We start from the raw sequence: 17,449 nt of genomic DNA on the forward strand, positions 1-17,449 counted from the left end.
GGATGGATGGATGGATGGATGGATGGATGAATCTGGTGAACCAGTGTTGCCTATTTTTCCTGGTCTTCGCTGACAGAGCCCTTGATATCGGCTTTGGCTGTGGTTTGCCAGCTACATAGAGATACAACATGTATTGAGGATAGTTATTCTCCCTTAAGGCTTTCTGTTAAACTCAGAAAAGCCTGCCTTATTCCACCATGTCACTTTCAAAGTTTCTATATCATCATTTCCAACATCAGCTCAGTTTGATCATAGTTAATGGTATAGTGGAGGATTTTCTTTGTCTGGGTGGATCATCTAAATCCTAATTGTCAATCATTCTGGTGATATGTTTATGTAAAGCCATCCTACATGCTCGTCCCCATTTTCAAAATTGCAAATCTTCCTTTGCAAAGTAGCCTTGTATGAGAGATGCAAACAGCTTTTAAACAGAGCGTGCATGAAAAGAAATGGGGTTTTGCATGCTCTCGCATTAGTTTAATAGGCATTTCCTCTCAGTAGCGGGTACAGGGTTGTGGATGTGTTTTTTTTTTGTTTTGTTTTTTACTTGCAAAAAATCCTCCACTATACCTTTAAATATTCATGACTTAAATATATAGATTAGTACGTGCACTGAGTTGCTGCCTTTTGATTGGCTGACTTACTGTTTGAGAAACTAAACAATTAAATAGCTCTGCCTAATGAATTTTTTCGTATTGTATTAAGTCTTTCATCTCTTTGTTGGATTACAAGTATGACTCTCTACCAAGCAAATTGAAGGTGAATTTAAACTGTAAGTCAGGGTACATGTTCAAGATAAGTTTTAAATTACAATATAGGTTGAGAGAAAACTTCCAACACTGCAAAAGTCTTCTTTTTTCTTCTTTGCTGGTAAGTAGCCACTGACCTCGAACAAGAACAGATGTTAGAGGAAGAGACCAAGCTAATAATTGAACTGCACAGACATTTAACGGATGCAGGTTCGGAGTGACCAAGGGGTCACATCTTGACTAATTGTTGACTAAGACAAGTTTGGGAGCTCAACAAATAGCTGCATGGTAACATGTTGCAGCTATTAAGAGTTCAGCCCTTTAGGCTATGTTTAGTTGAAGAGAAAAAATGACTTTTTAGTCTAGAACATAAAAAAAACAATTTCTTCACTTGTGTTTTTTCTTTTTGTTACTTTTTTGGCTCATATATTGTAAAAATATATTAATGTTGAACTTGAATATTAGCTTACCGTTTATCTGTTGTTAAACATGACTATGCATGCAGTTTACCCGGAGTAATGTAGCTGAGTCAACCTTTTATTTTGTCTCTAGTCAGGTTTGATCCGAACACAGGATGCAGACTACTTCTTGAGACCAGTGTCCCGTAGCCTTGCAGAGAAGGAGAACTTCACCTCTCCTATCAGTCACCAGCCACACATCCTCTACAAGAGTGATGGAAACACCAATTCAAAGCAGACCCATCACAAGCTTCACAGTCTTCAGAAAAGATCTACTGATTCATCTCATCACAAATCAAGATTACCTTCCTCAACTGAGCCTCTGCAAATTCATAAAGGTTCCAGCCATGTTAATCTGCATGACAAAAGTAATGACACAAGTTTTGGAGGCCAGCTGAAGCATGGAGAGCGCAGCCGTCATCACAGTTATTACAAACATGGGGAAAAGCAGAGACAGCACTTCTGTGGGAGAAGGAAGAAATGTATGTAAGGGCACTTTCTTATTTTATTTTCTAAACCAGCAACATTCATTGCATAACATATATTGCTTAGAAAAAATGTCTTATATAGATTTCTACATATGCAATTGATTCATTAGTAGTTAAATCGGATAAGCCACATGTTAAATCACTATGACAGGAAAAAAATCTACATATTTCTGATAAAGTCTGAGAGTGGTGTAGGATGTAGGAGTTTACCCTGCAACCGGAGGGTTGCCAGTTCAAGCCCCAGCTCCGCCATCAGTGTTGTCCTTGGGCAAGACACTTCACCTCCACTGTCTACAGATGGTGGTCAGAGGGAAAGGAGCCTTGCTCTAAAATGTAATTAGCTATCATTAGTGTGTGAATGAATGACTGAAAGTAGTGTAAAGCGCTTTGGTCAAGTCTCCTGACTTGAAAAAGCTCTATACAAGTACAGGTCATTTACTATTTACCATTTCATTGGGTTGTGGTTGCATAGGTACAGATGAAAACAATCAAAATCAATTCCTACACATTAGAAAAGCATTAATCTAGCGAAAACGTTTTATCATGCAGAATATGTATTTTAAATTATTTAATTAAAGATGGCTTGAGCTGCTGAACACATTGCAGTTGGCCAATGGCTGCTGTCCTACAACCTCTTGCCCAACACATAAATAAAATGTCTAAATAGACTCCCCAGCAGGCCAGTGTTTGAGCCAGCTGTGTTGAAGCAGAAAAGCATCTAAATATTGACCATCCGGCTTGAGTTTGAGAGCACTAGTTCAAATATTTCTAATGACATAACAGCAAGATCAGGTATTACTACATTTATCACGGAGGCCATTTAGAGGCATCAGTCAAGGATTTATCAGGTGCCCTGCGCAACCCCAACTACCTGACCCTTAGGAGAAGATAACGTTATTGTCATTTCCACAGGCTGACATCAGGAAGCTTTGGTCACTTTTTTCCTATATAAACAACCTTTCATTATCTTATCCAGGTCAGGTGATAAAAAAGGAAGATTTTCTTCATGTAGAAATTAGAGCTGATGTTATTTATTATGTACCATTTCATTAGGACATAAAAATCTGCTCATTCATTTATTATGGTTCATTAAGCTGGATGTTTTGTTATTTACCCTAAAAAGCTATTTTACTGAAACTGAATAAGGACCCTCAGTAAAATTACTTTAGACCATTTACCATGCCTGAAAAATATAAAAATGTTAATTTAAATTTCTTTTTGTTGTTGTCTGGAATTTATTTTTGACAGATATGCCAAAACCTCCAGAGGAGGAGGTTTTCATCCTTCCAGATGAGTACAAGTTTGTCCCCAGGAACAAACGGGCTGTGCTGATGAAGAATCAACCCAACCAGAAGCTCAATGTGGAGACACTTGTGGTAGTTGACAAAAAGATGATGAATAACCATGGCCATGAGAACATCACTACATATGTACTTACTGTGCTTAACATGGTGAGATAAATTACTTTTGTAAGTACTGTTACAATAGTCTCAGTTAACATTGTTTCTTATATTAACACAATAAATGTAGGTTCTTAGTTATTTGTTATAGATTTATGAATAAACTATTTTAGGTATGCAAAACAGCTTGTTTGAAAAAAGATTAGCCATTTAAAACTCCCATTCATTGTCTAAAAAAGAAACAACCTTCTCTTATTTACATTGGTATAGGGATTTTTGTGGACAATGCTTAAACAGAGATTTACTTCTGATTCCTTTTGAGTAGTTTTAATATGTGTGGTTTTGAGGACATTGATTTGATACTGGCTATTAATAGCAACTACAATATGGTTATTGCATGCCAGAATATGTAGTAATGATTAGCAAAGGACATAAGACAATTGGACTTGAATAAATTTAAACTTAAATAATAGACTGCAACCATACCTCATAAAAATGTAAACATTTCATACATCAATATTAAAAGGCAATTGGTTGTTGTTAGTGAGGCACACAAGAAATTCCCTTGTTTTATTTAACACATGGAAAGTGCTACCAGTTGCATGATTTCAGCGTGAAACCTATAACTGGTCTGTAAGTTAAACTACATTAAGCCTAAATTAGATATGCACCCAGCTTCCCTAAAATGAAAACGTTGACAATTACTGTCTAGATTTATGCACATTTACATGCATAGGCTAAAAATTTTTCAGGAAGTTTAAGTTTTTAAATTGATAATTGCTTTCTCCCATCCAGAAAGCTTTCTCAATCCAAAATGTCTGAAGTTGCATTGAGTTCCAGGCCTATAGAGTAACCCAAACAAGCATTCATTGCATCATCTGTATAGAAGGAGTGCATACATTTCAATCTGCTCTCTATAGCTTATAGAATGACTATTTCATTTACAATATATCAGTTTTAAGGTGCCGCAGTGCTGAAGACAGGACAGTATTTGGCAAGCTTTGTTCCACTAATTTTTATCTAAAAATGCTGATGTGTCAAATGGAGAGTAAGAATTATAAATGTATATAAAAAAAAAACTTCAAAATGCACATTGGGTCATTTGGTTCTCAGCTGTTGATATGTAGTCATGGTAGGGTATCACATTAAAAACTTGAAAGGTTTACTAAGTTGTCTTTTTCTTTTTTTTTTTTCTTTTTTTTTTTTTTAGGCTTATTTATTCAAGAGGCTTTTCATCTGTTGTCACCACACGGATTGTAACTTAAGCTTAACATACAGTTTATTTGAGGTGTGAAGGCTTAGGGTTTAGTAACTGGATATCCATGTCTTTTTTTAAAAGGTCTAAAAGAGACAAGAAGTTATCAAAACGAGCACATCTGCAAACATGAAACTGATCCAAAGTGAGGTCATTGGTGCGGCTTTCAGTGTCCCTCTGCTGATCCTAGCTGATCTGCAAGAGAAATCTGTCACGCCCATTTTGCTACCTAATGACTGACTGACAAATCCAAAGATAATCCTTCTATTTCCAAAACATGGCTCTGTCAAGTAAGCCAGCCATGAAGGAGTCGCCTAAATACAGAGGAGGATCACAGAAAACACCCACATCACTAGCTTCTACCTACCAGGAAATTTGATATTTCTTGAAAAACGTAATTATATACGTCAACTAATTAATCGCAGAGTTGTCTGTTTTTTCCTTAAGGGCAATCTGAAAAGACTCAAACATGTTTTGTAATCACTCATTTAGTATAAGGTATTTAAGTTGTTTACCTGTAAACAAAGGATCTCCATGGAAACTGTTTCCTCTGTGTGGCATCCAAACAAATCGGAGGAGGATGTGCAAATCTGAACCTCTGTTAAACACTGGGGTTCTGCCATAGTGTTCTACATAGAAGTTACTTATATATTGCATTAAAAAGGCGCATCAATTAATGCTGTGTGTGCTCTCCTCTGCAGGTTTCCAGTCTATTCAAGGATGGGACAATAGGAGGGAATATCAACATTGTTATAGTGGGTCTCGTTCTTTTGGATGAAGAGCAGGTGAGGATATATATACATATTGTGAAGTATAATTTATAAAAACTCATTAAGGAGTAAGAATAAACATAAGGCAGGAAAAAACATGTCATATTAGTATTCACAACGGCAATACATGTCTTTCTACATTCTGTGTTTGACTATTTCTTTTTGAATAATTTCTTGAAAGAATGAAATTATAGTTTACTCTGCTTTTCAACCATCTTTATACCTTTTTAAATGGAATTAAGGAGTGTTGCAAGACCTGTCATAAATCAAAAAGCAACCCCATACCTTCTTAAAAGCATAATGGTTATGTTTTTTGTTTTTTTATTAATTACCTCTCCCAGAATGGCTTGTTCATCAGCCACCATGCTGACCACACTTTAAACAGCTTCTGTCACTGGCAGTCAACTCTTGGAGGTAGAGAAGGCCGACACCATGACCACGCCATCCTCCTCACAGGACTCGACATTTGCTCTTGGAAAAATGAACCCTGTGATACCCTTGGTATGACTTAATTGTGTTTCACTTTCATGTAGCTGAAATTGCAGAATCAAAGGGACCTGCACTCCTGAGGGATTCACTGGGGCTGAGCTCTGTTTCACATTCTTCATGAGCTGTATAAAAGGCTTTCTGCGTCACATACCAATACAGTCTCACTCCCAACGTGTCAATATCTCTCTTGATGGTGGTACCCCTCTCGTAATTTTTGACGTGCAAGGGTGTTTGAAGGTTTTGGCAGGAACTTGCAAAAATTTCCCAAGAACTGCACAGTGAAAAAAGGAGCACTGAACCATCCTTTACCTAAACTCTAACCCCTAAAACCTGAAGAAACGATAATTTACATGTTACCATACACTCGCAAAGATACCAACAATAATTTTGTAGGCTAAAATGTTTTTAAAAATAAGTTGTGGGTCACTTTCTGCAATGTCCGCAACCTGTCTTTTACCCTGGGCGTCAATATGTCAGTGTTGAACAAGTTGGGAGTGAGGATGTGTTGCAAATACAGCTGCTTAATATTTTTCAGAGATGAGGTGAAACTGGTGTCTCTGCTCTATCTAACCTCAGATGTGTATTGTTGGGGCAATTTAAATTTGAAGACCTTACAATTAATAGAGCAGATCAATAAGAAAGTGGATTATCTGAAAGAGGCACCTGATTGACATCCTCCCTTGGGGAAAAAAAGTTGAATACTTCCAGTTAGCATCTAAAGCCTTTTCAGTTACGGTAATCTAAAAGGGACAGAAGATTCCTTTTGCATTAATGCGTCTGATAACAGGAACCAAGGGGTTAGGGGTACAGAAGTTCATCCCCTTTTGTTATAATATAACCCTTATCAAGCAGGTTTGTCACACCCCTACAGAAGCTAACTGTTAGAAGTTCATAATCAGGAGACAGAAATCATTTCAGTCATGAAGTAATTATACAAGATGAATAATTTAAATCTGAATCATTTCCTGGGTCAGCAAAAGCTCCACTTGGTTTTAAAAAATGATATCAGGAGACTTCTGACACATATTTAAAGCATAGCATACAGTATATGTGTGTGCCAGGAGAGGCAGAGGGAGATTGGACAGAGCATCACAAAGGGAGTTTAATACAGAATGAGAGATTTTTAAGATGGACTAAAAGAAGTTTGCTTTTTGGATCTGAAAAGAAAAAAAAAAAACATGTGGAAGAGATTGTTGCAATGCAATGTCCATGTTTGAGTTTTTTTATATACAGATATGGTTAATAGATTTCTGTTAGGAATCTACATTGTTGTTTTTTTGTTTGTTTGTTTTTTAGTTGTTTGTTTTTTGATTGCCATAAAGTAAGAAAAGTTGAAGCAGATGAAAACAAAAATGTATTGCACTTGTTTGCAGGCTTTGCTCCAATCAGTGGAATGTGTAGCAAGTATCGCAGTTGTACTGTTAATGAGGACACTGGCCTGGGTCTGGCCTTCACCATTGCACATGAATCGGGACACAAGTAAGAGTTACTGTTACCTTCCATACATTTTTTTGAAGACTATATAGGACTGCTTTTTTCGTTACCTCTAATAGATTATCTCGTCACACCAGTATGTCTTTATTAGAACTATGTTACAAAGGAAAGTAACATAATGTCGAAAAATATATTTCATTAAAGAAATACTAGTAAATTATAAAGAAAAACATTAAAGGTCTCTAAATATTTGGCAAAGCTTCTGATATTTTACGCTTACTGTTCATCACCGTATTAGTCTGTTCTTTAGTATGTAAATTAAATCATATTAAAGCTAAAGAAATTAATCAGATTAATCGTGATTAATTGATTATTGAAATAATTGTCAACTAATGGTAATAGTAATCGATTAATTGTTAACTGGAGTATATAGACTGTAAAATATGCCTTTAGCTGACAGAGCGACCCACTTATAGCAGTACCAAGATTGTAAAAAACAAAGTATAAAAATTTAGTATCTGAGATAATTCTATCCAGAACTCAAATGGAAAAGTTTGAGTTTCACCTGGTTTTATTTAGTTAAAAAGTCTTCTTTAAGGAACCTTTGGCTATCCGATTAATTGAAAAAAAAAATATCAAAAGGTTAATCAGTTTACAAAATGATCTTTATTGCAGCCCTAATCATTAAACCTAGCTGTACTTTTTGCATCAAATATCACTGTTAGTATAGATATCTTTATTCTTTGTCAGTTTAACTTTTTTGTTATCTTAGGGGAACAAGCCAAATACCTTCTCCTGGCTGTAACTGTAAAACATTTCAGTGCCATGCTGTTCTAGTGTGAGTTGTTCCTGTTTCCGAAAGGATATATCTTGTGCCCTTTGTCCTTTCCCCAGTTTTGGAATGGTCCACGACGGTGAGGGCAACGTTTGCAAAAAGTCAGAGGGCAACATTATGTCTCCAACGTTAGCAGGTCACAATGGTATCTTCTCTTGGTCTCCTTGCAGTCGCCAGTATCTCAGCCGCTTTCTAAAGTAAGTAACAGTGTTCTTTAATGTTATCGATCTATTTAAAAACGCCTTAACGTTGATACTTAAAGGTACGTTTCTATGTTGGAGGGTATGTAATTTCCCAACACATAAGTGTCTTAAAATTATATCAAACTGATACTTAATAATCATTATGATCGTGAATTTTTTATTGGGTATATTTTGTAACAGTAATGCAATTAGTATTGACAATATTTTCAAAAGGGTTTAGTGAAGAAATAACTATTGGACTGCATCTGTGTTTAATAGAGGGGCTGAAATACACAATTAAACCGACATAGCTACTATGTGAACTAAATTGTTGATGATCTTTGCTTCTGTTGTTTTATCGAGAGAATATTTATTATGTGTCGAAGTACGTGTGTTTTTAGGCACTGTCTAAATTTCCAGGCAAACAGGCTGCTCACTAAAGCAGGAAAACAAGCATCTCTGCCACAGCGTCCATATGTCTGGCCGTGTTCCTGTGTCTGTCAATGTGCTTGCATGTGGGAGCGTGTGTGTCTTCGCATGAATGTTTGTGTGCTTGAAACTAGATCGCTCTAAGGCAGTGCCCTGCACTAAATTTACCAGTGTGTTAACCGAACTGTCAGGTTTCCCCTCTCAGAGTGCTGGAGACAGACGCTGTATTTTCTTGCTGAGTTATTAGAGCTGGGATGACCTCAACCTTGTTAGCCCTGTCAGCCTTATATTAAACTCCCATCCACCCTTTAAGCTAAATAGAATGGTCTCTAGCATCACAGAATGTCTAGGATCTTCTTCCCACATGATTACTGAATTGCTCTGTGTTTTCCTTGTCTCAATCAACAGAATGTTGGGATATATAAACATTCTGGAATTAATTTATCCTCAAAAGTTAACTAAGACTGCAGTTGTTGTTTTGTTGTTTTTTTCTCTTTTGAAAAGGGGAATAGTGTCATCTTAAATCTAAAATGTATTAGTCTGGCACTACAAAGATGTGAGCAAGTGTTGTCTGTAGAGTGGAGATTTAATTAAAGTCTCTTAATGCTGTGAAAAGCCCCTTTTCAAAGGGGCTATCAATCAAACATAGGTTTCAATGTGAGTGAAGTTCCTTGCTAAAGTATTAATTTGCCATTAAACCTACAGCTATGCACTAGAGAAGTGGTGTATATTTGTAAACTGGAGAAAAGTGTGTGATAATGTATATCTGAAAGGGATTCTAATTCTTCAACTTTACCTTTTATTTCAAAGTGTTACTGCAATTAAAGCTGCAAGTCTTGTTCTATAAATATAAACATTTTACCTTCTGGACTTTGATGGTTTCATTAAACATGTTAACAGGCTTTGTTAACCTCTGACATCTTTTGCAGCTTTGTTTAGTTTTTCTTTTGGGGGTTTTCTGATTAACCCTCCTCCCCCCATCAGGTCTGTCAGTTTAGGTGGATAACTATGTCTTGGTTGGACTGTAGTTGAGGCATGCCTTTTCATTTTCCACATAAAGTGAAAAGGTTGAAGCTGACATGGTCCAAACTTTTGATACTGTTTTACAACCATATTTAAGCATCTGTGAAGGTTTATACCTGCCTGATTGGTGAGTTCCTTTTTGTTTAGAAATACACTTTGTTCTCAAAAATTATCACAAATGTTTTCTGTTTGTTTTCTAAGTTGCATGCAGGTAGACTATTTAATTATTACCTGACATTAGAATACAGTTATTATTTTGGATGTTATTTTATGATAAAGTAAAGAAGACCAAATACAAACATAACTTTTTTTTTACTTGTCAAACCTTTTAAAAATACTTCTTTGTCCCTTGTTTTTATAATTATTTACTACTTTATGTTGATTTTTTACATAAAATACATTTTTGCATGGGGTCTGAACATACCAATAAGGTGGGGATGTGCATAGTCGTAAAGTGGGACCTGCATCAACTCCCCGCTGTTTGGAGTTGATGCAGACATCCATGGCTCCATTTCTTAATTACTTTGGAAGGCATTAAAAATATTTAGCACAGAGAGGCTAACATTTTGTTGGTATTTAATATTGTTACATCCATCAACAACATCAATACCGGTATGTTAAATTCACGATGTGTACATATATGGCTTGATAATCTAACGCCGGAAATTATTTTTTCCTACCAAAATACAGTTCAAATTTTTTTTTATATTTTTTTTTTCAGTTTCTTAAAAAAAAAATAATGACATAATTGCTTTCAAGAACTTTTTATTTCAATCAAAATTCAATCTATGATACAAGCTGAAAAGATAACACACTAAATGTTTGCAGCTATTGGTATTTACACAATGAGCTATATCAATTAAGAGTATAAATCTAAGAACAAAAAGTGATTAGTGAATATTTTATCTTCATTGACAAAAAATATGTCCATCAAATTTATCGATTAATCACCAAGCCCTAAAATGCTTATTTAGAACTGTCACTACTTCAATATATACTTTTCTTAGGCTCTAGTGGCCTTTTTTGAAAGTAGGCAAACAGAAAAGGGGATTAGTGAGAGGGGAAAGAAATATGTCAGAGATTAAACGGCCAGGACTTGGTGTCAAGGCCTCTGTTCACGGGTCTCACACCCAACTTCTGCACCACCGCCATGCACATGCAAATTGTTTCACTATCTCATAAATATTTTGTCATTCTTTATTAAAAAAAGGAAGTACTGAAACAGAGATCTGCTTATGGAGAAGGACAGCTTTCCTTTAATGCTCAATTTAAGGCAGCAGATAGTAATTTTTGAATGTTTGATTTTGCTTAGAACAGACAAATAAGAAAAAGAAATGCATTTAAAAAAAAAAGCAAAGTTACTGTTTTAATTTAGAGCAGGCATCCCCAAACTCGGTCCTCAAGGCCCCCTGTCCTGCAGGTTTTAGAGGTTTCTCTGCTTCAGCACAGCTGGTTATAACGATTGCAGTAGACCAAAAGCCTGTTAATCAGCTTTCAATTAAAATCAGCTGTGCTGGAGCAGGGAAACCTCTAAAACCTGCAGGACAGGGGGCCTTGAGGACCGAGTTTGGGGATGCCTGATTTAGAGGAAACTCTCTGTCATCTTGGTCAGGCAGGAATTGAATCCTCCCTAGAAGCTTAGAAAATTATTTATAAATTGTTGTTTTTAAAGAACTTTAATATTTATATTAGAGAAATCAAACAACCTCTCCACAGATGCACGGCTCAATACAGGTGGGATACATCCTCCGACAAGACTCTGCTGTCCCCCTACACCTCAACGTCAAAAGACATTCTGTAGAGGACCAGAATGTTCACATTGTGGACAAAGAAGACAGGAGGTTTGAAAGGGGTGCGAAGGAAGTCAATTTATGTTAACAAAAAAAAAATATATATATATATTAAACAGTGGAGGGGTCAGGTTTCAGCTCTCGAAAACCTACAATGCAGTGATAGTTGATTCCTTCCCAGTGTTATTTCAAACCCAATGGCCATGCAGGGTACTAAAACATCTAACCTGGTCAGCCAGGCCAACAATGACCCTAACGACTCCCTTTTCAGAGGCATGGGCCAATATCGGTTTTGCAGGCCAACAGCGACCTCAACGACTCCCCATTAGTAAGGGCTGGAAAAGTATTTTCGGTTAAATTTGCATGTTTTCTAAGCCATAACGAGGACTAAGTTAAGTATCTCTTAAATTTGCGTTGAGCCAATTTGTCTAACTAGTAGTTACCTTTTTTCCGTGCTGTAGTCTTATGGTTGGAACATGCTGTTGAAACTGTACAAGCCTTTTACTTGCCATATAACCAGACACTGTTGGAACGGTTCGTCCCGTACCAGATAACTGTGGTGAATATGAAAAGGCCGAGTCATTTTCCTGCTGGCAGGGATTAGTCAAAAGATCTGTGAAGAATATTAGTAGAGAAAAGACCTTTTTCACATATTTTTTTAGTGACAACAAAATCTTCACATTTTCATATCTGCCGTTGGTAAAAAGGAAAATGTGATTTTTGTCACAAGATGCTTTTATTAGAACAAAAATGCGTGAATGTGAATTAGCTGATAAATTCATATCTGCCTGCTCTTCTTGCTTCTGATCTCGCAAATGTGCCTGATTACCTCATGTAATATATTTTTCATGATCCTTTTCATTTCAATAAAGCAAAGTATCCAAATTCTAAACTTGCCGAGCAGTCATTGTTCAAACACACCCTTGAACAACCTTGTGTTGAAACACACATGCAGCGACGCATAGACTCTAGACTCTGTTAAAACAATCAGGACCACTGACTAACAATATTCCAACATATCATGGGTTTTCAAGCACTTTCCACCATATTTTTGGAGTAGATTCCCTTGACAGCTGTGTCTAAGCTGTAAAACATCTCTTTATAGAAACCATTGATATCAGTTAACATTGGACTCCCTCTGCTAGTGGAAGTCTGGGAGTTGAAATTGATTGCGTAATACATTGAAATTGTCTTCTTGTTATGTTGCAATAGCAACATGTTTTAAGGTTGCCTCTGGTATCAGGAGCAGCTGAACATTGGCTTGCTTGGTGAAGTGGCTCTTTGTTTATGTCCCATCTTCCCTGACTTATTCCTTCTTGTCTCTCCTTATTTTACTCTTCACCTACAATCACCTCTTTTGTTTATTCATATGCTGTTTCTGAGCTCCTATTTTCTCCTTTATTGGTTTTGATTTGCTTTTATCATTTCTTACCACTAGCACTGCCCAGGCTTTCTGCCTATCAGATGAACCCAGAGCAGTCAAGGAGTACCGGTACCCAGAGAAACTGCCAGGCGAAATGTACGACGCAGACACACAGTGCAAATGGCAGTTTGGAGAGAAGGCCAAACTCTGCACCCTTGATTTCAAGAAGGTAAAATACATTTGGTGTGCACATTGTGTTTTTATAAAAAAAAAAAAGCTCAAAAACATAAGTTGATCTATTCTTTTTCAGCACTTTCCAAGTATGTAACATGTATTTAAAAATGTCTTACAAGAAACTCATACATAAGGGGGGATGGGATGAATTAGGCAGATAAAAACGAAGATAAAAAGGAGATGAAAGACAAGGAAAAACTGCTCATAATTATGTATCCTCTTAGCTATAAACACTTGCGTTTTGGCTTTAATATCTCAATCATACACAGTAACCCCTCCAACACACAGACACACAATACAAACAGTAAGATGCTCTGTGGGAAAGATGACTAAATATACTTTGGATCATTGCCAGTGGGTCTCTCTTCTCATCGCTCTCTCGTTGTGCTGCTTCTGCTACTGATTATCTTACTCTTGTTCACATTGTAGAAATCATGTATTTTGGATTTATATTCTCGAATACCTAGTTGTGGCATTCTTCTGGTTCTGTGTGAAAAACAATTTAAGGTATGGTTAATATTCAGAGAAAGGTGTAGGGGGATGATTGTTACTAGCCAAACACTGATGTTGATCTTCTCTGAAAGGACTACCAACCGAGTGCTGAATAATCATCAATGATTGTTGTAAATCACATTGTGACCTTTAGAATCAAGAATCGGGCTCAATCTGTCTGAGAAGCCAAAATAAAACATATGATCCCCAAAGCAAACACGCATTGCCATGCTTTAAAACGTTTTGTCGGAAACAAAGTCATTGGCATTCTGCAGTCTGGAAATGCTCACAAAATTCTTTTCAAGGCCATCACTCAATTATTGAAGACATAAAATAGTGCTGACCCTCTTCAGGACTAACTGGCAGACTTAAATGACCCTTATAGTGCATTGACGACTCATCAATGGGCTCAACCATAATCTGAAGCACTGTCAGACCCACCTGCTTTTGTGAGAATCAATATTTGTTGTCCATAAATGACAACAAATATTATATTTGTGAATCATGTTAAAAAGATAAAACATTTTGGAAAAATTACATCATATTTTAAAGCCAGGCATATGTACCCTCTGACATATCCAAACACAGACTCTTTCTATATATATGTAAGCAACTTGTTTTGAAGTGCTTTATTCACAGGCTCATCAACAGATGGCTGCTTGATGTTAAAATCTAATGTATAACTCTTAAATTGCAAGATGAATATTCGCCCCATAGTGCTACATGGTAGCTGTAGTGTGTAGTTTTTTAACTGGTGAGACTTTTGTTTTTGCTCTTAACAACCAGATATGCTAAACCTTCACCCAGGTACGACGGGGAAAGACATGAACATCCTTATTGTTCTTATCCTTATTGCAAAAGGAATCACAAAACTGTCTGCAGCCAGACACCTCATCGCCTCTTCTGGCTGTTTCACCCAAGAAGTGATTACACCGTTAAAACATCATCAACCAAAGGGATGCCTCTCAAACAGAACTAGACTTTACCATTTTAAATGAGGCAGAGAAGTGGTTACAGAGATCAGCTCTGAGGCTCATGCTAGATAACAATTATAAACAATATTAACAACAATTATATATTATAAACAGTTGCCCCCCACCCCCACCCAAAAAAGCAAATCTCTATATTCATACTGTAGCAACTCTTCGTTTATCTTAGCATTCATTATATATTTGATACGTTTTAGACCTGATCTTGAACTTGTACATTTTTTCCCTTTCACACCTCTGCTTGGTTCTATTACTTCCTTATTAACTTGTTGCACGTTTGCGGACAATGGGAGCAAAAACAAAGTACAAAACTTAGAACTTAGAATTAAAATATAATAGGCCAAAAGGGTTTTATTATTTAATAGGGACATTTTTTGTAAGCAATCAGGTTACTGGTGTGGAAATGAGCCTCAGAATTTAGTGTTTTTGCACACCTAAATCCACACCCAGAATTATAAATTAAGATCTCCTAAAAATATTTATTGCAGACACCTCCTCTGGATAGATGTTTTAATTTATTCCATAGGCTGTTGAACTGAAAAACGTGAAAAGTACTAAAAAATACCAAAGTATTTATATGTCCTTTTTTTCCTGTCACATAATATAAACAAAATAAACAAAAGTGCAGTTATTGTGTAAAGAACTTACAGTTTATATAAGTTTAAACTACCGTAGCAAAAAGGGCAGTTGGCTTTCTTGTCTTTTTCTCTCACGTTCTGTCATATTTAGACTATGATCTTTTCCTGCCTTTGTCTGTCTAATCATTCAATCACTGGACCTGTCCACAAGGTTTACAGCCTGAAAACTCCTGAGCATGCAGAACAGCTGGACAAATATGCCTTGGGATGAATTCCATGGTGGCTCTTGGCAGCAATATTTTAAGGTTGAGGCGCTTGTCAGCATCTGTAGCGTGCTGTCAAAATCTGATATAGTCATTCAGACAGTAACAATGTGGACATGTTAAAAAGTAGCAGGCTTTGTTTCTCAGGCAATATTAGCAGTGATCCCATAGGAATCCTTTAAACAATGCAGAGCCATGATGTCATGGAGACTTTGTAGGAGCACTGCTTCTTGTTATTTTCATCTTTGGAGCTTTATTCATTCATTTATTTTTGTCTTGGAATCAGATTTTTGGTTAATAGGGATCATGTTTATGTAGCATGAGTAAGCTTGTCAAACCCTGACCAGCAAAAAGTCAGTCTGTGCCAAATTTGAAAACAAAATAGTGGAATTTTTAATTTTCTTTTTCATTGAGCGATCTCTGTTTCACACTATTTTAAAATGACAAGCGGACATCTTTGTAGATTAATCAGGATTAAGATTCCATCAATGAGAACACTAAAAAAAAGTAATAGAATTTTCCTAATTTACAAAGTAATACACTAATTTTATTATCAGCTGAGCCTGGACATATTTGCTAGTAGAATTTTAAGAATCCGAAAAGATGAACAACAAAATGTAAAAAACAAAAAAATCACTTAAAATGGGCAAGTTTTCAATCAAGGAATTGAACTGACTTAATGGTTTTCTCAAGAGTTTAAAAAAATGGTTGAGATACAATGTTCACTCTAATTTTATGTTTAAAAAAACAGTAGGTATTCAAAATCCCTTGAGTGACCCTTTGTTATTCAGCTTTAACACCAGGACCACCACAAGATAACAGGAAACGTTCCTTCTGTAGTCCATTATTAGGCCGCTGGCTCAGTCACAGAACCTGGCTTACCTCAGCAAGTACATGATTGGGACATTCTCAGCTCTGTGCTTGGCTGATGAAGATATCTTAGATCGAGTGAGGAGTCTGAGAATGGAAGCTCTTCTTTTTAGTCTAGCTCACTGTTTGCCATTGTGACTCATTATTTTTGATTAAATACTGGGTGACAAACATGAACTGAATATATCTAAGATGTGAAAGTAAAACTGAAACTCTGCAGTGCATTACACAAAAATAGAAAAACTTTTCACTTTGTTAAATTTTTTTTTTCCTGGATTTTTGGATTTATGAATTTTTAAGATCAATTATAGGGGAGAGTTTGACATTTATTGAGAGGCTTTAAAACTAAACTTGCTTTGAGCATGACACTTTATAGTCATAAAAACGTGATATTTTGGAGTATGTGGGCAATAAGAATCCAACACAACCTCTAAAAAGTATTGGAATTGCATTTTGTTCCCAGAGCTCAAACACTGTGTGCAGAATTATTAGGCAAGTTGTATTTTTGAGGATTATATTTATTATTGGAACACAATTGGGTTCTCAATCAACCCAAATGGCTACTTAATATTGAAGCTTAAAATTTTGGGGAGTTGATGGTTTTTTTGTTGTTGTTTTTTTTTTTGTTTTTTTTAGATTTGGCCATTTTATGAGAATATCTGTGTGCGCAGAATTATTAGGCAACGTAATAAAAAAACAAATATATACCCATCTCACTTGTTTATTTTACAATATTAAACCAATATAACAACTCAAAATTCAGAAAAAAACATTTGTGACATTTGAAAACAAAAACACAAACAAAAAACTTAGATTAGCAATTTCAAAACTACTGCACCCCTCTGAAAGACATCTTACAATTCTTGACTTTTCAGATTCTATCAAATCTCTTTTCTTGCCAAAGGAAAGGAAGTTGCCTAATAATTAAGCACATCTTATACAGGGTGTTGATGTCATTAGGCCACACCCCTTCTAATTAGAGAGATGCACCCCACCTGATTTACTTAATTGGTAGTTGGTTTTCAAGCCTATACAGCTTGGAGTAGGACAACATGTATGAAAAGGATGATGTGGTCGAAATACTCATTTGCCTAATAATTCTGCACACAAAAAAGTTCTTGTAGGTGAAAGGTCATTTTTCAAGCCTCCACATGCACTACACGGCTGCTATTATTACTAGAAATATTTAAAGAAACATTATTGAAAGGCATGGCTTTCAAATTCTAACAGATTCACACAATCCATTTTAGAAAGTACTCATCAGCACACCTTCAAAGTGCTTAGGGACAAAAAAGCAGCGTAATGACTTGTAAGTCCTCCAGGTGCTAGATATTTTTAAGGCTGCTGCTGTAAAGTAG

The 17,449-nt window shown here is 36.1% G+C and overlaps 1 protein-coding gene across 1 annotated transcript in view; it reads left to right on the plus strand.

Moving 5' to 3' along the window:
• Positions 1-17,449, plus strand: part of LOC107084418 (A disintegrin and metalloproteinase with thrombospondin motifs 16-like) — a 65,722-nt gene that overhangs the window by 18,975 nt on the left and 29,298 nt on the right. Inside the window, exons 4-10 of the mRNA XM_015374241.1 lie at positions 1,302-1,689; positions 2,944-3,146; positions 5,052-5,135; positions 5,462-5,621; positions 6,983-7,088; positions 7,938-8,075; positions 12,741-12,894. Of these exons, the coding sequence (XP_015229727.1) occupies positions 1,302-1,689; positions 2,944-3,146; positions 5,052-5,135; positions 5,462-5,621; positions 6,983-7,088; positions 7,938-8,075; positions 12,741-12,894 (1,233 nt within the window). The remainder of the gene's footprint in view (positions 1-1,301; positions 1,690-2,943; positions 3,147-5,051; positions 5,136-5,461; positions 5,622-6,982; positions 7,089-7,937; positions 8,076-12,740; positions 12,895-17,449) is intronic.

The sequence above is a fragment of the Cyprinodon variegatus genome, unplaced genomic scaffold, assembly GCF_000732505.1.
Source record: "Cyprinodon variegatus isolate N-32 unplaced genomic scaffold, C_variegatus-1.0 Scaffold99, whole genome shotgun sequence".
Taxonomy (NCBI): Eukaryota; Metazoa; Chordata; class Actinopteri; order Cyprinodontiformes; family Cyprinodontidae; genus Cyprinodon; species Cyprinodon variegatus.